At 33.3% G+C, this 22,397-nt stretch overlaps 1 protein-coding gene across 1 annotated transcript; it reads right to left on the reverse strand.

The window, feature by feature from the left end:
- Positions 1-177: 177 nt before the first annotated feature.
- LOC116767113 (tubby-related protein 4) lies at positions 178-22,310 on the reverse strand. Its single transcript, XM_032657293.2, has 15 exons — positions 22,083-22,310; positions 14,215-14,379; positions 11,432-11,614; positions 8,373-8,546; positions 6,434-6,695; positions 6,243-6,343; positions 5,215-5,439; positions 4,675-4,891; positions 4,270-4,452; positions 3,912-4,033; positions 2,144-3,773; positions 1,545-1,764; positions 1,239-1,389; positions 810-1,013; positions 178-319 (listed from the first exon to the last, which is right to left on the reverse strand). The coding sequence occupies exons 1-15, from the start codon at positions 22,176-22,178 to the stop codon at positions 203-205; spliced, it is 4,050 nt and encodes a 1,349-aa protein (XP_032513184.2). The 5' UTR covers positions 22,179-22,310; the 3' UTR covers positions 178-202.
- Between the last annotated feature and the right edge of the window lie 87 nt (positions 22,311-22,397).

Consider the following 22,397-nt stretch of genomic DNA (forward strand, 5'->3'; position numbering starts at 1 on the left):
ATTATTATTTAACATCCAATTACAATTACATTTTAAAGGAAAGGTACATCGATATAGGGGGAGAGGGGTTATGGGTGCAGGAAACAAAACGTATATATTCACAATATTGTCCATTGTAGTGCACGCTAGCAGCAATTCACGCCCCACAGCGGTTGTAGAAGCCGTAGGAGCGCAGTCGTTTGCTGTACGTGACGGCGAGTGCTCATTTGAGCCGTTGCGTCACGTTCGCTAACGCGACCGCGAAGGCCTGCAGCGACGAGAACGGGTACTGGAAGTCCAGTGTGTACGCGTTGCCATCGATACGACCGAATTGCATCACCTGGAGTAAATATATTGACTATCTTGGTTACTGTAAATTATGCTATATGGTATTGTTTGTTTTTTATTATTTTGAAGTAATTTTTTTATCGATTATTTTGAAATTAAAAGATCCTAGATAATTCGCCAATAACAATTTACACTAATAACGATTTTTCTTCTTTATCCGAAAAAATTAATATATGGTTTTTCAACAAAACGAATGAATAGAAGTCCATTTTGTTTTTTTTTTTTTAATTTAATAATATATTTAACAAAAGCGCCTTTCAAGTCTAAAGGAAGACCCTTAGAAATAAAATTCCATTACATCTTAAATTACATTTTATGAACAGATAGCTATATTGAACTTCCTTAGTCATTTTTATCATAGTTACACGCCTTAAGACAAATAGTCTACCAACATAGACAAAACCGTGATGACTTTGAAAAATAAAGACATTTACTTGCAATTTCGATCATGAATATAGTGTAAACGAGTTCAATGATCTTACTTGCTTCCCGTGGTACTCAATTTGGAAGTTTTTGGCGGACTCTTGCGTGACCCGTCCGCCGAAATCTAGCTGGTACACCTGGCTGTTCTCGTTCCACATGGGCGCCTTGTTGTGCATCATCAGCTGACGACGCTCTCGGACCTCCCCCGCACCCCCCGCGCTCGCCCCTCCACCCGCGCCCATGTTACCGCCAGCACGTTTTAGCTTTTATATAACACCAGTTATAGTAAAAATATATAATGCTATTCCTAAATATTCCTAACAAAGATGGGACAAATTTTTAACAATTGACCTTGGTGTGGCCTTGCAATAATAAAACTCTAGATAAAAACGGTGAACGTGTCAGTATAAAGCAAATACAAACAAACTAATTCTAATAAATACTATTGCCTACCGAAAAAAAGTTACGATGGTTTGTTTTTAAAATACCTTATTTCTAAGTTGTGCCTTCTGGAAACTTTCAAGGTCTCTGTAGTTCTTGCTGTTAACTTCGTTGTAACCGTTCGAGTACTCGTCGTCTGAACTCTCAGACAGCTTCTTGTTTCTTCTTCTATTTAATAGAGGCGAGTTGAGCAATTGTCTGTAATGTAAATCATTGGAAAAGTCTAAACCAATCAATGTGTAAATTTCTCACTCAGTTCGCCATTTATCTCCGATTTATTGTCAAATAGGTTTTATAACTTTTCTATACTTAACGTACATACATAAATGAAGGGTGTGTTTATCTAATAGTACCTTATCGGTGACGCGGAGGAGTATCTCTGTCTCCTGGTCCTCGGAGCTGGTGTCGCGGGGGTGGGGGAGGTGGCCCGCGCCGGACGAGGAGAGGCTGGTGCGGAGCTGCTTTCGCGAGATAATGACCCCGCGACCCCCGCGACACCACCGGCCATCCCCTCGCCAGCACGCTTCGATGACCGCGAAGCCAGCAGCCGCAGAGCCAACTGCTCCAAAGAACCTGCCCACCAGACTTTTGTTATTCGTCTGTCATATCCTAATTTCTTGAGGGTAATCTCAGTCTATTGGAATTACTTGTAAAAGCGTAGTCTCGTGTCCGCATTTTAGCCGTATCGAGTATTTTTTTCTGATGGCTAGAGAAGCGGGTGTGTTATTCTACGTACGCTTATGGAATGTTATTTACGATCGATACAGACCGGTTGTGTCTGGGAAGACCTTTGCGAACTACTCAGCAGTTACTTTACTGGGAAAAACTAGCTCGCAGTAATTAAAGCCGCATGCGTTTCGACGAAGCGCGGTGCTCTTTTCTAATGGAAGTCGCATGGGTCTCACCATTGAAGTATTCAGAGGACTGGTGAGAAAAAGCATCTACTACTAACTATAATACTTGCTGTAGTCGGAATCACTGTCGGTGAGGAGGGGTGCCGGGGGCGCTGCCCGAGCTGCGGGCGGTGTGCCCGAGCCGGCGGGTCTAGTCCCAAGCTGGCATCCTCCTCTAGTTCGCCCTTCCTCCGTACTGGTGCCGCTGCCCTCTTCCCCTGTACTGTTGTAGCGACTGCTGGAGTTGGCGGAGACGTCGGGCTTGATTTTCGCCTCCGTTTTCGATTGCCGTTTACTTTTCTCTGCTGTGATGGTCAGTTCTCCAGAATCCAAGCTCCGCGATTTCCCACATTTCTTCAGGCTTGGTGTTTTGTTGTCCATTTGTTTCATATCGTTTTTAAGGTATCTTTTCGGGCGTCGTTGTCGTTTCGTATTTACGAGTATCAGGCGACGTGGCGGTTCTCCCCTCAAGGCGGTCAGGCTGACTTGAGCATGTAGTACTTGTGGGTCGACCAAGTCAAGATAGCCCACACTGCAACTGCGCGTCATCGTATCATATACGGGAATGTTTGCACACACTGGACTAATGGGTACTACAGTAGTCGTTCTTTGAACTCTACCTTCTCGAACTTTATCTGTTAAATTATTAATATTCGTATCGACTGGAGTCTCTTCGTCAATAAATTTTAAATCTTCACCTTTTTGCAAGTTTTTAAGTGTTTCTGACCTTTTAGACATGGCGTCAGGATGAACTTCGTGTTCAAAATTCTTATTACAGAGAGATTTTAAAATTCTGTTAGTATTAATTTCGTATGACGATTCTCCCCTATTGCATATATTTTTTCTTAACTTTGACAGACAATTGTCGGCCACATGGTTATCGCACTTCTTTATGGTCACTTGCCTACTAGGTTCCAAGCTGAGGTTTAGGCTAAAAGATTGTTGGTCCATGTTGGGTAGATTTCCTTTGATTGCAACATTATCTCTGACGCTATACTCCGTGCGTCCTCCACAAAAGTCGCCCCTACCGCCGCAAGTGACAGTCTGAGGCGAGGGCCTCTCGAAAATTATATCGGTCGGTGCAACAGCATTCTTAGGGGACTGCAATGTGGGTACGGAACCCTCACACCTCAAAGGTGATATAGCATGACGGTTGGTCACCCCGGCTGTGTTGCTGACACGTCTTTCTGGCGCCTGGTTACTATGTCGAACAGGAGTCGAATTAAAAACATTATCTGTCACATTGTTAACAGATTCGTTGGTATCTATAAAGGGAAATTCTTCGTAAGATTCCGCCCTAGCCATAGCGGGGTTTGAGTTGTTGTTGGGTGAATATATTTCCGATTGATTTATTATATTATTGGTGCTAGTCATCCTATCAGTCATTATTAATGGATTGATTTTTTTTCTAACATTGTTATTAGTGTGTGACGGAGAGTTTGTTTGGCTAGGCTGGAATACTTCTTCTTCGTCTTCGGAAAATATATTCGGATTGAAATTAGGATCTGGCCCGACGGGGTAGTCATCTCTGAGTTCTGTTATTGTCAATGTCATCTGTCTGGGTTGGAGGTGTAGTAATGAAGTTTTATAGGTCACTTGTCCGAGGTTCGCCGGCACGTTTTTGGCCAAACCGTGCATTTTAAATTTGGTCCCCCATATGTTCGATGTTACTTCCACTAGACGTACATCCTGCAAACGAATTTTGGGTATATTTTTTTACTTTTTACTAAGTAAAACTAATAACATTATATAAAGTAAGATTAATTGCCATCCTTCAGGTAAAAAAACATGTTAGAAATAATTTCATTTAAGACAAATTCGTAATACTTCTGGTAACGAGTCTATATAGGCCAATTCATCAGGGGTGTCATCTTTTTCACTGGCATTGCGAGCTTTCCGTCGTTCTCGAGCTCGTCTGCGTCTTTGTAAGCGTGGAGAGCCAGAGCAACCTGAAGTAAATAATGTGATTTAAATGTTTCAACAGGTAAAGTATAGCGAATATAGATTGAATGTTCCTTACAAGGTCAATAAAGATTAGAGACATAGTGGATGAATTAAAATCTTTTCTCTGATGTTACTGATACACATTACTCATTAATATGAACTACAGAAAAATAATGTTACAGATAGGATTGAGTCAAATCTGTTATCACAATGTTGTTATTTATTCAATTAATTGACTCACCATCCTCTCGTTCAGTGTCCGAGGAGCAAGAGTCGTGTTGTGTTGCGGGTCTTGGTCGGGGGGCTCGGGAACGGGGCGAGCCGTGAGCCCGGGACAGGCGGGGGGAGCCACGGACGCCACCGCTGCTGCTAGACGCGCTAGTGCTGCTACTGCTGCTTGACTCGCGCGGGGGAGGGACCCCTTCTGGAAGGTTTGCTGTTTAATACTAATCAAAAACCTGTTACCTCTACAGTTTTACTACATAACTCTATTGTTATTCGAAGTTTAAATTACGTATTATAAAGAAACACTTTGTTGAAATATTAAATCCTCTTTATCAATTAACAGTCCTCTCATGTCACTAGACGTCTTCTAATTCGATAGTATTTTCAAACATCGTTCAATGGACTATCGTCATATAATCACCTTCACCCTGAGGATCGAATATCACGAACTCTGGTCTGATCTTGCTGGTCCTCCTTCCTTTGAGTAAGGGCACTAGTCCCCCGAGATGTTCGAGGTAGAGTGTATAAGCACCCGCCTCCTCATCGTCATGTCGAAGCATAGTGCAGTGAAGACGGCCGCCGGAGGCCGGTGGACGAGATACAAACCGGCGTAATTCGTTCGCTTCAGGGACGTTGCACTGCTTACCAACAGTAGAAAGATGTATAAAAAAAATCTTAATAAAGTATATTGATTGTGACATGTATATTGATACTCCATAGTATTATGTGGTAAAATAAATACATTTTTAAAATAAATTTTTGGTACTTATAAGATAATATATGAGTAACAAGATGAACTCATATTAGTTCTGTTACCTAAAGAACTCCAATTTGTCTATCTGTATCTATCAACAGTTATATAAGTTTTTTTGACATACCAGTACAATTTTTACTAACTATTAGAATATATATCGAAGTTAGAACATAAATTTTATACTTATACATGTAAAAATGGTGTTACCCGTATGGTATGAGCGAATAAACTCGCTAAAGCGGGCTGCAGTCTCGGTGGTAGAGGCAGTTTGGCAGCGAGGCGCGGGTGACGTAGAGCGGCAGCGGCACGAACACGTGCCAACAGTTGCAGGGGTGCCACGACTCGCCACACGCGAGCAGTGCAGACGGAGCCCCCCACACCCACGAATAAGCGACGCGCTGCATGACCCCACGTCAGAGCTGTCACACGCGCCTGATTAAACCGTAGACATTAACGTTAGCTGTATTTGTTTTGCTACTATGTGACTACATCTTAGTTAATGTTAAAAATATTGTCTTAAACATTTTTTTTTTATATTTTTTAATTCCACGTCGATAGATAAGAAATTTTCGGCCGGCCTGTCTGCAATACGAGGGCTATATATTTCGCGCAACATTACACACTTACCACAAATACATTAAATTAAGTATTATGCTATACAGAATTTTGGATATAAAACATTTTTTTTGTTAAGGTTTACAATAAGTTTTATTATATTATTATGGTCTCATTTGGTATGCAAACGTCTTGAATAACAACAACGCAAGATGGCGTTAATTCGTGTCCATCCTAAAGGTAAACTATGCACAAAAATTTCATAGTTTTTTTGATTTTCATCTCATGTTATAATTTAAACAAGGAAAAAAACTTGATCATTTTATTAAAAAGTATCAAAATCATTAAATAGTGGCCGAAAAGCGTCTAAGTGATAAAATAAATTTAAGCCTAACAGATACACTTAGTTTATTTTGTTAATATTTTCCCAAAAATTTTAAATTCTGTCTGCAATGAACGTCTTATGCAGCTCTTTGGAAGTCTTCACTGACTGGTGAGTGCAGTACTTGAAAAAATATGCACTGTTTTTTGTTTACAGTTTTACAATTTTTTTAAAATGACAAACTTCTTAGCAGCTTTGTTTTCATTTTGTAGTTTTATCTGCCATAAGAAACACATGCGAGATTTTTCATTAATATTTATCGGTTAACAAATCCAAATTTTCTGAATTTTTCACTTACTTGGGTACAAGGGACGGGCACGGTGTAAATAAGAGCTCCTGTGTCCGCGTAAAACTTGACTATGTTCTTAAAGGGAGGTTCGTCTTCAGGTTCATTTGGTTCTATAATAACAAACGCGCAGTTTGTTATAAATATTCTCCATGCTAGAGAATATATGATTCGTAGTCTTTAGATATTAGAACAAAACTTACCGGCAATTAAAGTGCCAGCAACGGCCAACAGTTCCCTAGAATTCGCCCACTCCATGGCCAATGTGTTTCCTCTGACACCAGTGTGTATCCTGATGGGACTGACGTCATCATGTCCTCGTAATAGTACTATCTCTCCGTTGCCAAGAGCTACAGCCAGCACATGCCCGCCTTTATTCTCCCCAACCTCCTCACCTTCCTCCATATTAAATTTTTCGCAAGACCAAGCCATTGAAGTTATACCGCCTTCTTCTACTAATTGCACCTTTAAAAATAACAAGAATTAATACTTTCTAAGCAATCTAAATCTCATATATATATGATTTGCAGTTATAACATAATATTTTTTTACTTTATAAAATTCACTATTGTTATGGGGGCCTATACACTATAGCATTCATAGTAACATAGTTGCCACTTATTATGACATCTTGACAGTTATTCCCTGGCATAATTAATTAATTTACATTCTATTCATTTGTTATTATAATTTGTTAATAAATCCTATTAAGTAAACTATTTCACAAAAGAATTATGTAAAGTCAATAATCATTTTTGAGGTACAAATTCAGGAGAGCATATAGATAAAATACATCGCAATGTTTTATAATTAATTAATAATATTTTTCTATGTATTATGTAAACGACACACTTAAAATAAGTTATGTGTGTCCGGAAAACCAACCGCTCTATATAGAAATTGATCAAATGACCGGGTGCTGTACGTTCATAATTCACTGTGCTTGTTGGCAGAGTTTCAAATACTAAGAAAATCATTTTTAATATATATTTTTTTAGAAAAATAATTCTTGACGTTTTTTTTAATTTAACTCTCAACTATTATTAAAGGAACAAATGTGATGTGTGTTATTATTATATAATACGCGTAACCATTAATTTCGTTATTTGTTTAATTTGAAAATAAATTATATATAATTTATGTACAACATGTTAACTTCTTCACAAAAAGCTATAGTTGTGTGGTGAATAGTTATTTTTAAAACGACCCTCGTGTGTTACAACACAAGCGACCTCTCAGAGGCGCGTCTAACCCTCTCGAAGACCTCTATCCTCTTAAACACGTTCGCGTATAGAGATTTTAACAACTAGTAGTATCACAAAAAAGAAAAAAAAACTATTGTTGGCCGTGTCTTTTGATCTGTAGTAAAGTGATTACACTTTTTAAACATAAGAAAAATTCTTCAGCTTAAAATCTATTAATCGATTGTTATCATTTCAATTGCATCTTTTATACTCATAAAAGAATTCACATTGCGAGGTACTTAGCCCCCATTATTAATGGAAGCCGAGGTATCAAAGTTATTGCTATGCGTTTGCCTTTTTGTCTGTTTCTATTATAATTGACTAAGAATATCTTATTAATATGCTTTGAAATGAGACAAATTGAAACCAATTAACATTAAGCCTATTCGTCCGTTAAACAATATCCATTTGTGCAACTATATTTAATTAACAAGGGTTCCAGAATCTAGAAATTATTGAACGTTTAACTTAGAAGAAAGAAAAAATAATTAAGTTTCTTAATAGCTAAGACAGTTTAATGTTAGGATTTGTTTTATAGATATAGGTAAAAGTAATATTTTATTGTGGTTTCTATTAGAAATTTTTACCCGGTATCGATCTCTTTGCAATTCTATTACTGATTACTGAACTGAACTCTGTAGACCATTTCATAAATCCTTGTTATCGATAAAAATAATGAAGCATGTAAAAATGAGCATAGATAAAAAAATACATCGTTTTCACTGGTCAGCGTTGCGATGATAAAACGATATATTTAAAAAAAAAACCTTTTTTACTTATTTATTGATACAACCAAAACTTAAATCTAAAAACCAAATGCCACTTGAAATAATGCTCAATCGTGTATAGTACAAAATAAATACAAATTTTTTAAAAGATTTATTTCAATTTAACTAACCTGGGACACCATAGCTCCGTGAACATCCATGACAACGAGTTGTGCGGATGCAGTGCCGAGGTAAACCTGGCTGTCATCAGGAGTCCAGCATCCACATGTAATACGAGCATCCAGGGACAGCATGGAAGACCAGTACCTCTGTCCGGCCACAGAACCAACGAGCACGAAGCCATCCTATTAGGATACATAACATTTCTTAAGTTCCTTTCACTTTTCGATCTCTTCAATATACCATAATTTAGTGACTGATATAAATGATCACATAAAAATTGGCTAGATCATTAAATTTAAATAAAACTAGTATTATTCGGATATACTACGCGGATTTTATTATTTAAAAACTACATAATCCCGACGAGGTGTTCATTTAAATGAATAAAACTCGCGAAAATCTTAGATCTCATTAGATCATTAAATATTTTTCAATTTTATATGTTACCGTTAATCTTACATATTTTCATCCTTATTCTAAGTTCACACAACATACGAAGCGTTTCCCGTTTCTCATTCAACACCTATTGTTTTTAATATAATATAAAGTAAACTATTAATGACCCCCATTTAACGTGACCAAGCCAACAAAGAATAAAGCGTACCTCTTCACAGACAAGGGTACATACTTTATTTTTTTGTACACTGACTCAAAATATGGACCTAATTTCAAAGACGTAGACCGTTTTAAAATTCATGGCCGAAGTAAAAACACGAACTAATTAGAGCACGGTTTTTATTTTATATTCAGAACGCAAAAAATTCAGATAGTATTTTTTTAATCTAATAAGAGTTTACTTTTTGTTATTTTTTTCATTTTCATAAGATAAGAGTATTTTATTATATTTTAGCTACAGATATAATTTCATTTTATTATTATCGTGCTGGAACATCTGATCTCAACCCTAAAACATTTTGTAATCTTTGATATAAAAAAATATATAACGATCCAATTTTCCTACGTAATAATCGTTTTTGTAATGCCTCTTGTCTTAGGCAGGCAGCCGGTTTAACATTTTTTTATATTTTATCAAATTCTGTATCTCGCAGAATATTATTACACACTGTTTTTTCCACGTTCGAACTAGACATGTATTAGACCCTACAATATATTGCAGGATGTATCAAATAAACTCCCAGTTACTTATCAACAATTAATTTTTCGAATCAGCAGAAACAAATAAATCATGTCCACTGTTCTAATAGACTGTTCAGTACCAACAAGTTGAACCTGACTCATTGTGGTTATTTTTCTATTTCATATTATACCAAAGTCATGTTCTTGGGAATTTAATAACGTCCAACAAATCCGGTGACCTGTGCGCCAACTGCAGTGTAGCAGTAGGCTGAAAGTGATTCTTTCGATTCACCGCCCTTCAGATTCTGTTCCACAGGACGCGGTTGACCAATAGCCACCATCTACTTAACCCGGTCATGTCTAATATAAAAGTCGTTAGCCTAAGGTTTAATCTTAACAGCGAATTAAGTAAACATAATTTTCACTTAGTCGCGATGAACCGAGAATGAGATAAATAAGTTAGAAATTAAATTAAGATACATCAATATTTATTTCTTTCGGTGTTTTAATAGTTAAGAAAACCGCGCTCTGAACTAGCTTTTAAAGTTTGTTCAGCTACCTTGGCACTTCAATGACGTGGAACGTACATTGTACATAGTACTTGATCTGCCTAGCGTGCCTTGAGTTTGCAATTTTCAAGGTTTGTTGTTCGTAAATTCTATTAAACTATTAACTTCGAAAGAATTCGCATTAAAATTTATACGAAGGTTATACATATATTAACATTTCCATCAACGATCTTGTTTTCTATGTAAATACTATTATACACTAAGGTTGCAAATACAGCCACTATATTGAATTGGATCGGACGCTCCCGATTTGAAGAATACGTCTAGTGGCCTGAATCTAATTGGTGAATAAAAGTAATAACACATTGAGCCGTACAGACAATTTTTGTAATGCCAGTGATTTAAAAATTCAATCAAACTTTCAAGGCTTTAAAGAAAATATATATAAGATTCACCATTCATGTTTTCAATACGTATAGGCTTTAAATATTTTAATTACAAAATTAAAATTTAACTTCTAAACCACGTCCTCAATTTTCATCTTAACGACTTAAAAAAAAAACATTCTCACACATTCACACAAAATAAGAGATTATTTATGTTTATGATATTCTTAGTAAGTTGTGATGCTATCGATGCCATCCGAGTGTTTCAGAAGTCGAGAGATGACATAACTCTTCCTATAAAATCGATTTTTGACAAGGAACAATATAAAAAAAAACATATAAATATGTGTGTCTATTTGATGCTTGCAGTTTTTGGATTGGATTTAATTTTATGTATAAACATAACTTCGCAATAAACGAATATATGTAAATTTACGTAACAAAATTCCATAATAGTTATTTTTGGTATTCTCTTTTTAAAAATGCGCATTCATATTATGTGTAAGTATTTTAATTAAACAGACATTATCGTAATAAATCGTTGACCAAAGTGGGTCGTGAAATGTAAACATATGTACGTACAGCCCGACCTAGACACCCTTCGCTCGAGAGTCGTGGGAGACTTTAATATACATAATTTATGCGAAATGTGTTTACTTTCAAAGTGTCGAATTCCTTTGCTCGTATGACTTCAAACAGTAAGCTTTTAATAAAATTAAAATAATATATGTATCTCGTAAAACAAACTCATAAATAACGTTATTACATACACACCAGGCACTAAAGCGAAAATAACTTTGTAAGAATACAACAAACTTAATTTTTATTAAAGATATCGATTAGTGAAAAATATAAAATAAAAGTTTCACATCGAAATATACATATGAAACAATATTTTGGATAAAAAATGAATTGAAAATGATCCTATTATTGCATTATTTACTTATAAGGAACATTTTTATACGCATCATTCGTACAAAAAAAAAACATAGGTGGCCAGTTTTTCGAAATGAGAATCATTACTATTTCACTTTTAATAGTAACCAAACTAAAAAATTAATCTAAGTGATATTAATAACTAAAATTCTAAAATACCTGATAGCATATTAGCGCCATCCGACCATCATGAGACCACGAGAAGTGTGTGACTGGAGTGCTCCGATCATTAATCAGCTCAATGCTCCAGCGGCCCTCGTACTTAATCCACACGAAGATCACTCCCGAGCTGTCACATGAAGCCAGCTTCTGATACGGCTCATTCCATTTCACCAGAATCACCTGGATAGAAAAAAGGATCTTTAAAGGCTAAACAATTCATTCAATAGTATAAACTCTTTATAGAAATAAGGGAAAATATTTTATAAAATTAACCCTTTCTTTTAAAAAAGAGAAAATGATGTTCGAAAACTCAAAACAGAAAATATTGTCTAAAAAGTCATTATTAAGAAACTTCATTATCAATTATTAAGTAGGTTGAAGGTTTGTACCTAAAATAAATAATATTTATAGTTTCCAGATTACGGATTGTGTTCTATTTTTTTTTTCTTACTATATTTTTGAAATTCGTAAGTTATATTACTTTACTACGTAGTTGTATTATTTTACTTTGAAAAATAAAAATAAATATTTTTTAAAATGATGTAATCTTTGGCTCCACCGTAACATAGCCTGGAAATATGATGTCCGAAATATGATTCTGAAAGTATATTTATTAAGATTTGAATTTTATAAACATGGCCAGTGAGAAAAATAACTTTAAAAAAAATCACAGATCTAAATATAAATACACAATTCCAATAACTGTTTAAATTGTTTAAAAAAAATTATTCGTTAATTTTTGTATAGACTCGTATTGTACTTAATATAAAAAATATATATAACATCAGTAGTTTAAATACTTATAAAGTCCATATAAATGACTCGGCTCGTTAAAATGTATTGTGGTGACGTACCAGCCGGAGTGCGCTGTCATTATGTAACAGTGAGAATTGTCTGAGTGCTTTTATACCATATTTCAATTTAAAAGTATAAAATACTAAAATAATTATCTTAGAATATTTTTTATACATCTTGTATGCTTTAACATATTATTCTGATTGTTATGGAAACATATTAATCTCTTTGTTATAAGTGATGTGATTATGTTTAATCTGTGCGCTTAAAATACAGATTTATTAATGAGTTATGACTAAGCTGTACAGATTTATTTATGACTTTCTTCTGATGTTAATTATTCTATATTATATATTAATTAAATGTATATCAATTCTTTTTAGTTTGTTTATCAATTTGCTCACAAAAATCTCTTCCATATCTTACATCCAAAAGTTCCCTTAATTATATAATTGTTATTACACCATTATGATGTCTAAAATTACGTTTTTAGTGAAGATTCCTTTAAAGTGCTCGGAAGGTTAATAAGTTCCGTCGGGAACAAATGGAAACAAGGTAGACTCATTAAGAGGAACAATTTTTACCGGCATTGCGAAAGTCGCCTTATTTTAATTACGTCAAAGGGAAGAGTTACTCTTTCACCAGCTAAGCAGTTTTAAACTTTATAATAAAACCTGTTTTATACATTTAATGACGTCTAGATTCGAAAATTCATAAAATCAAACAGATCCGCCTTTCCATTTTGGTTTTTAAAGTGACTTATTTTTATTTTATATCTTTATTATTTCTTCAAAAATTTTAATGAATAAAAAATTACACAAATTTACCTCAAAAAGAAATTAAATCCAATTGCTAGTGTATGTCAATAGCTAGTGTATCTCAATACGATAAATAATAACAATTATGGTCATTACATGACCGAATATAAATAAAACAGATGTTCGTTCTAGCCATTTTTTTTTTTCAAAAAGCTCCATTAAAATTCAAAATATTTCTTTTTCATATGACTTTGAATACATTGTTTTTATTACCAAAGGCTCTTTATATTCATATATATTCACATATATACTGCGTAATAGTCAGCGTCGGTTATACGTAGCAGTCTACAGCGCTACGGAATCTCGTTAAACAACATATAATTTAAAAACTAAATATGTAGATAAAGAGCACAATTTGTTTCTGTTATAGATCCTAACATAAAGCTCAACCTTTCGTTGAATTATTCGTAAGAGCACTAATTGTTAATAACAATAATTAATCAACTTTTATAGTTGAAACAACTTAGCGCTTAACGTTAATTATAAGACAGAGCAGGCATCTTGAGTCCCGGCCTTGTTATTTCCAGAGGCTTGAGTATTATTTTAAGACTTTTTTTAATTACATACTATAAAGTTCTCAAAGACGGTGTTCGAGCTTAAGGCGACGGTTGAGATGTTATTAATAAAATGTTTCAATGTCATTAAATGCTTGATAAAACTGCTCGTCCCTAACAGAAGATTCATTGAAATTTTATTTCCCTAGCTGTTTTAAAAAGCAATTTAGTCAGAGATCAACTTTAAATGTCGAGTTACCTCTTTTGCATACTGAAGAAGTGAAGTTGAAAACAGATACTGATTTAAATTAACAAGAAATATCTGTGGTTGAAAATTTTGTGGCGTTGAATGTTAGTGAAATTTTGTAAGATAAATAAAATAGAAAATTTTATTTACTTGACACTCGTAAGTTATGAATCATTACGAATATAATTCGCTCTCAGAACAAGATGCTTGTAAATCGAGTTCCGAATAATTTTTATGTATATTTACATTTATTATTATTTTTTAAATATTATTTAAGGATTGGTTTGATGGAGTGCGACTAATACTGTTCTCTGAATGTTCTAGTGTACATGGACTTTGGGCTATATGTATAATAAAGTTTTTATAACGTTTTTTTTAACGTTGTGTGCATTTCCATGATTTTCTTGCTGTAGTTATATATCTTACATCTGATCGATGTCCTCGCAGATTGTAATTGGTTCGTAACGGAAGCTCGTGTGGTCTTCTCGCGTGTGAAGATGTGAATGTAACTCCCACAACCCCACGCACGTTTCCAGTCGCTAGCCAACCTTCTTGATAATAATTGTTACGATTCAGCTTCCATCCTTCTTCCTGTTGGTATAAATATAATTATTAATTGTTTATTATTTTTTATTTTCTCTAAGTATCATCATTTTGCAGAATTATATTTTTTATATATTATTGAAGACAGTAATCTGAAAAAATAACAAGCATCATTCAACCATTACAGAGTAGTTTATATATCGAGTAAATTTTTTTCGTCCTTCTGTCGCATGTCGCGTTACAACCAACCGAAAGGTAGGCTTAAAGTTTCAGGAGCTGTTTAAAGCAGTCAAGACATAAAATATATTATAATATAGCCAAAGGCGAGAATCAGCTATCCATTAACATTATATTTAAACTCATTCTCACTAATGCTCAGCGATATTTTCTATTTTGGTCAATGATTCAAATTAATTTTCAGCTTGGTTTTACGTGTCCGTCATTTGATTATCATTTATTATGAACTGTAAAACGCATATTGAAATTAAAATTTATAGTCCCATAATTTGGTTATTTTAACAGCATAATAAATAATTTACTAAAAATTCTCAGATAAATGCCTATGGCCTGAAATAAAAAGTTTTTGCATCATTGTTTCATAAAATTACATCATCCTTACAACTCTAAATATTTTCATAAATGCTAAAATGTATAGAAATATATAACCCTTTACTGCGCTTATCTTCAGTATTGTATTTAGTATTTAGATGAAAATTTGGAACCTGTTTGTATGTCAATGGAAATAGTGGTGATGGCAGAAATTTAAATCGTATAAGAGTTCATACTCATAAACAGGGACACCGAAAATTGAAAGGAATAAGCAGGTATGTGTATTAAATGTTTTTTTTTAAATAAATGTAAACGTAGTTTTTACCGTAGTTTTTTTAAGAGAATCAACTCTTTTTCAAATATGATGTTAACGTATTATTCTTAAGTGCTTTACGCGTGATACTATAACCTTTAAAGGACAATTAATGAGTAGGATTTTTATTTATTTCTCTAAATAAATGGTAAATTGTGTAGCTTTTTTATTCCATTTTTTATAATTCCATTCCATTCCATTCCATTCCATTTCTTATTAAGTCTTTCTTTAAAGAACGCTTCTATCAGTTTCATTTGAAGTTGTCGTATTTCTCATAAACAATTTATGCACTTAATAATGTGATTGGTTCTCACTTAAATAATATTCATTCTAACACAAATGAATCTTCGCTGTACTTTTTTTCTATAATTTCAAGTAACGTTTAATAAATAGCAAAAAGAAGAGGGCAGACGAGATGTGATTGGTGCTCGTGATCACGGTTGCTGAAAAGTAACCGAAAGTTTTTTACAAAAATAAAGCACGCGTGGTATATCCGAATAATATTAGTTTCATTTAAATGAATAAAACTCGCGAAAGTCTTAGATCTCATTATATGTACATATTTATTTAAGAGATACATGAGAGTTTAATAAAATTTTAAAATTGTAAAAAAAAAACATAATATAAAAGCCTTCTTCTTTTATTCCGTTCACATATCGTACAACGAAATCTTAAAATTATTAGTCCAACTGTGATCCCGGTTATGGTTGTTATTTCAAATATAAAGAGATGTTTTTCATTTTTCAGTTTAAAAGCTTAGTTTAAGTAAATAAATCCAAAACTAAAAACTGCGGCACTGCCAGGAAATTACCAGTTCTCCTATAGAACATTGTTTCGTATCCTAAAGTAATAAATGTACATGACCTTAGCAAGAACATGTGTTTGTCTCATTTTTTTAATACAAAAAATTTAAATTATGACAGAGAAGTGATGAACAATAATAATTATATGTTTTGTCTTACAAACACACGAATGTATTGTGTAAAAAAATCATCAGTGAAAGGTATTATATGAACCTCTTAAGTATATATCTTTCTAATAATTGTGTATAACTTGATAAATAAAATATAAATAAAGATTACAACAAAATTGCTGGATAATTAAATAAATTTTAACTATAATATAGATAGACTAAACTACATGATTTGTTTTAATAATTGACATGAATTAAATAATCAAATACCTGTTATTATTTAATACACGTTTATTAATAGTGAAACTTTCAATATATTGATAAATAGGTGCGAGTTTAACTGAGGTTTAATATAAAATGTAAAAAAAACAATTCCACAGCACAAATTGCAAGAAGTTTGACATTAATTTGGTCTACTTTCACGAGCCTTTTAATTGTGAACAAAGCGGAGGCCCGGGGGTTTTTAAGGGGTTATTCAGAGGCTTAGTTAAACTGCCACCTAGTTATTGGTTGTTTCAAGCCTGGAGTTATATTTTGTGTGGAATTTAATATGAGGTTATGCGCTTTTCTGGCACAAAGTTTTCGTTATATTTTAAAAATGAATAAATTGTGTTGTTACTTAAATATATACCAATATTTAAATCAGTTTGTGTTTATTTTTTCTATTTCTGTTAGAAAGGGCGAAATAAAATAAATGAGTTATTTACGCGTCACATACGTCTTCTATGATAAAATATTGAATTTATAAAGCTGTGAAACCTCAAAAAGACGATGTGATGGATGTAAACAAAGAAACTTAGTAGGAATAGAAGCGAATCGCTAGATAAAGAAAAATATTGTGACCTACTACCGAAGTAATTGCTTATCACGCGACCGTCGCATTATTTTCCTTACCCATTATTTAAATGTTGAATTATATTTAAATATAACATATTACATTTCCATATTAAACATTAATTTTACTTTTACTGTAAAGCCATATCTCTTAAAAAAATCTTTTTAGAATTTTTTTCCATGCAACAGGTCATAATTACTTTAAACGGCGCTCGTGAATCCAGAGCCTTTTATGACGTCGTTAAAGCTACATTCTAACGTAAAAGCTCAATTTATGATAATATTGTTACAGCAACATGATTTGAGGGTACGGATGTGATAGAAATGTGTTTTAATAGGAAACATTAAGTTGCAATTAAATATTCTGACGGACAGGAAATGGAAGACAGATTGACTATTCGCCGGATTATTGCTTCGTAACAGTATTTGGTCCACAGATTATAAAACAAGTCTAGGGGAGAGCTCCAATCAAATATCATTTCCATTACTATGTTTAAAAAAATAAACGAATAAAACACATAACCTTTATATACTAAGTAAGAGCTAATTCGATTTTTATTCTATGTTACTGTCTACGCAATTTTGTTTCACATTATTAAATCTTCTAATAATTGTTTGTGCCGAAGCATATAGCAAAAATGTAAATTGGTTCCTTGGATCAGAGGGTCGGGAGAATTGCCTAAAGAGAATCCATTCTATCCCGAGTTACTGACCGTGAAACAGATTCCATCAGGACAGGCGGCTTCTTTACACTTTCCATCTGATTTTTATCTGCAATTGTCGCCGCTGTTCAACTATAAGCAAGTATTCACAATTCGCTAGCTTTCTCTTATCTGATGATCAAGATTTTGTTTATTTATATATATATATATATGATAAATGACACAAAAAATTCCTTAAATAACATATAAGAAGCTTATATATTACTAATTTAAAAAGGTTGTTAATTTATAAGAAACCTTTAAACTTTGGTCAATGTGAAATGAAAAAAACTTAATCCGAACTTAATCCGAAAAAACTAAACCGTGATCACGGACTCACTTCTCGTCTGCCCGTGGTCACGGTTGCTGCAAAGTAACCGAAACGTCGGGATTATGTAGTTTTTAAATAATAAAATCCGCGTAGTAAATCCGAATAACACTAGTTTCATTTAAAAACTTTTATGTTTGAAATTCGAACTATTTCCATACATATTGTGAGTCGATCTACGTCATTTCTTTAAGGTATATTAGATATAGATAACACTTATATTGAGCGAGATTTTATATAAACTGTAATATTATAACGAATGCATATATTGGTAATCACATCAAAAAAATATAATAACAGAGGTATTTACATGAAGACAGCAATAGCAGTTCGTGAAGTTGATCAGAGGTAAGTACTAAGTAGAATTGTTATGTATGTTTAAATTTAATTACATAACATTGTATATTGAAGGTCAATAAAATAAGACTGAGAATCTTTTACACTTCTTATATAAGACATGTTTATTATTGTGACTTTACAAGTATCAAGGAAGAATATCATATATTGGAAATAGCCAAGCTGTAGGTATATATTCGTATCGTTTTTTTGAGATTTTAATTTATATATGTATATTCTTTACATTGAATTAATGTACATAAAAGATTAAAAAGTAATTTAGCAGTAGTTACACAGAATGAGTGCATTTCCATTTTTTTAAGAATGCACTTTGAAGAAATATATAACATATTTGCGATAATCCTTTTGTTCCTCTGGAAACTGTAATACTCTTATGCATCCAACTTACGAGTACTACTATGATGTAAAATTCTTTTATGAATTTTTAAGATTTTCAGTTACTAACTCGAAATAACGTTTCTATGGCACGCTTTAAATGGCGATTCTTTATACGTATATTAAAACAGGGATATGATGGAAGTAATGTCAATAAATGTAATCCTTCCGAATGAGGATCTTTGGCTCAGTGAACGTTCAATAATCCTTCTTAGGCAGGCATCGGCTACCTTTATAAGCGTTCAAACTATAATAAAGATTAGCTACGATTTACATTCAAGTAGCCAGATTATTTTTTGCTTCATTCATAAATAAAAAAAGCTAAATAGAATTTCACCCAGCTCCAGCAATGAATTTTTCACGATTCCTTTTCTATTTTATCTCATTTCGACCGTAAGTGCTTCAAACATGTTTCGCAGTTCAATTGGCATATTCACCAGATAGCTTACTGAATCGCTAGTAGAGAAACATTCCTTATTTTAGTTGTATTTTTTATAGAGGAATTATCATTTACTTTTTAATTATTTAATATACGAGTACACACATAAAGGTAACGTACGACGATATAAATTGTAGAATATCGTACAAGTATAGGTATTTATTTATTTTACATCTGGCGTATTTTATATACCTACTTAAATATTTTTTTTGTATATATTTTTGACATATACATGAAAAAATTAGATATTTTAGATGGTAGAGCCTAGCTGTGGTCAAGTTACTACAGCTCGAACATAGGCTGACCCGACCGGAGAAGTACCACTCTCACAGAAGATCCGCGTGAAGTAGCTTTTAGTGGCTGCGTTTCGTCCGATAAGTGAGAGAGCCGGTTGCCCTTTCCCTGTTCCCACCCTTTCCTACCATTTCCTTATTCCCACTCGTCCCTTTTTCTCAACCGTTAAGGTTGGCAACGCATCCGCAAGGTAAATGTTGCGGATGTCCATGGGCGACGGTCCCTACTACCCATCAAGTAGACCGTCTGCTCGTTTGCCACCTTTCACGTAAAAAAAATTCTTAGAAGCTTTAAGAAGATAAAATCACAAAATTTCTAATAGTATTTTCGTAGCAGCTTCCATTTGAGATTAACACTGACAGGAAAATGAAGGAAAATATCGTGAGAAAAACTGGACTTATAAATCAAATAATAAGTTTGAAAACACCAATCTGCCTTGAGCAAGCTTGATGATTAATGATCTAACCTTCTCCATGTGAGAAGAGGCCTTTGCTCAAGAGTGGCCACCGATAGGCTGATGATGATACATAAATAAATAAATCTTACACAACTAAATGTGGAAGGTGTGAGTCAATGATACGACTTAAAGAGATTTTGCAGTTATTATGTTCTACCTAAGCTTTGTTAAAAGAATTCCACTATTGTACAGTCAGCAAGATAAGTCAGCTGACTGGACGTTTTGAAATCTATATCACTTTAATTTATTAATTTCCGTATCGTATTCTTGTGTCAATTGTTTACTACAATATATCTATTTACTTTATAAAAAAATATATAAGCTTCGTTTGACTATAGTTACTGTTAGGAAAACAAAAAATAAGAGCTCATTAACTCGTTGTTCACGAATGTAAATGAAGATTTTATGAAATATATTTTTAAGGCCAAAGAATACGTTTCTCATTTATATATCATGTATGTAAGAGCCCCAAAAAATTTTTTTTTAGAAAAAATTATTGAGTTTTTTCTCATAAATAAAATATTTTTCTCGCAAAAAATCAAAATAAAGTTTAAAATAAAATATTTATATTTCGAGAATAAAATATCACCTAAAAAAACTAAGAAGTACTAAATATCACTTAATAGAGCTCAATAATGTTATTTCTTAATACTTAATAATAAATACTCGTATACAGTATAAGACATAAGTATATAGTACGTTAGTCCGAATTGCCACGAAGAAACAAAACTATTCTTTATATAAAGCAAAGAGATATAAAATTACACAATTTATATAAAACCTACATCAGTTTTAACAGGATTTCCCTTAATGGAAACGCATGCTTTCTTCCACGCAATTGCATTTTTTTTTTTATTAAAATGGACATGCAACAAACATTATTTATGCGTATAAAACCTTTTTCTTAAAATGTTAAGTAAAATATGACGTTTATAGGTATTTTAATATTGTATAATTGCTCGTGAAGTTAACTGCAATGTAATACTGACGCAACTATAAACGGCTTACCAACGTCCACTTAGAAACCCTTGGCCACGTACCTACATCAAGTGCTCGGTTACAATTTGATATTTTATACTTCTATCCACTCCCAACTCATAGAATAGAGAAAGCCATATGGATTTTTCATTGATTGAAAACTAAAATGGTCCAAGGGAAAGCAATTTCGCCAATTCAGATACCAATATACGAGTCGGATTACATTTTTCATCAAACGATGTCTATAGCTTTTTGCTTTTATGCAATTTTGAAAGGAAAAATAAACAATCGACTTGTTAAGTTACGCTTACGTTACTAAGGTTAAAATTAAATAATGTATTTACGACATTACTTTCATTCCAATAATAGATGTAAATGGAAGGAAGTCATCACAGCTGAATATTAATTCTAATCATTTGATATGGCAGGATATTTGATTATTTTTAATACACTCACTTAAACAAAGAACTTCAAGCCGTCTGGATACCTGTTCTGATGTAAGACTTCGAGTTGAAATACATATATGAGTGTTGAGTGGGAGGCAAGCTTGTCGTTAATTAAGAAATATGTTATACATGTGTCGGCAAATGCAAGGGGAAAGTGAAGTGCGTGCTGCTCGCCGGAAACGAAACCTCTAATTCGAGTATGGCTACCTCAAGATACTGAAGGGGTGTACATTAATTTCTTTTAACCGAGAATCAACTTGAATCTATATCCGTAACACTGCAAATGTTTTGGATGTTAGGAAAAAGGAAAGTGACATTTCATCATCTCTAATACTGAATCGTATTTAAAAAAATACATTAGTTATTTTAACAATATTGTTATCAGAGAAAACTTAAGACATTTAAACAAAAGAAGAACAACACATTCTATTTTTAAAATTAAAATCGAACGTTTATTATAATATTACATTTTTTTATGTTATTCAAAGAATTACAGCCATAGTTGAACAACAATGGAATTGTAATTTAATTTCAGATATAATGGATATTTAATGTAGCGAACAATTTACAGAAAAAATACTGTTTTAACGACCGCTAATTGGTTAATGAAAATGACTACGAACCAAGTTTTATATAAAAACTGTTTGTACAAAATTAAGTAATCGTTATTAAAATAAATATAAATATATAATTATATGCAATTTACTTCATTATTTAAAAAAAAAACTAGATAAACAAAACATTAAGTAATTCAGTAGCAGGCTCACCTCGGGCAGCTCGTCTGGTACTTTACCCATCCATGACAGAGACAATATAGTACAATCGCACTTCGCGTTAACGTTTCTCTCGAAATGTAAATGCATTTTGACAAAACACAGTCGCCGTTGCACTAAAACGAGCGGCTATCACTCATGAAAGTCGAGGATTCATTTTAGTTTTACGTGTAACCTTTCACGGGGATGGGTCCGCCAGCCAGCGAGGGTGACGAGTGGTGTTCGCAGTGCGCAGGTATTGATTGCGGGGTGAGGGACGAACGCGCCCTCTGACGGACGGAAAATGGGAAAATTCCCGTACGTAGATGG

The sequence above is a fragment of the Danaus plexippus genome, chromosome 10 (assembly GCF_018135715.1).
Source record: "Danaus plexippus chromosome 10, MEX_DaPlex, whole genome shotgun sequence".
Taxonomy (NCBI): Eukaryota; Metazoa; Arthropoda; class Insecta; order Lepidoptera; family Nymphalidae; genus Danaus; species Danaus plexippus.

Coding starts and splice junctions, on each gene's coding strand:
- LOC116767113 (XM_032657293.2), bottom strand. CDS start 22,178: ATGCATTTACATTTCGAGAGAAACGTTAACGCGAAGTGCGATTGTACT. Junction 5,440..6,242: donor TGCCCGTCCCTTGTACCCAA/GTAAGTGAAAAA, acceptor CGGTTTAATCAG/GCGCGTGTGACAGCTCTGAC. Junction 1,765..2,143: donor CGACTACAGCAAGTATTATA/GTTAGTAGTAGA, acceptor TCTGGTGGGCAG/GTTCTTTGGAGCAGTTGGCT.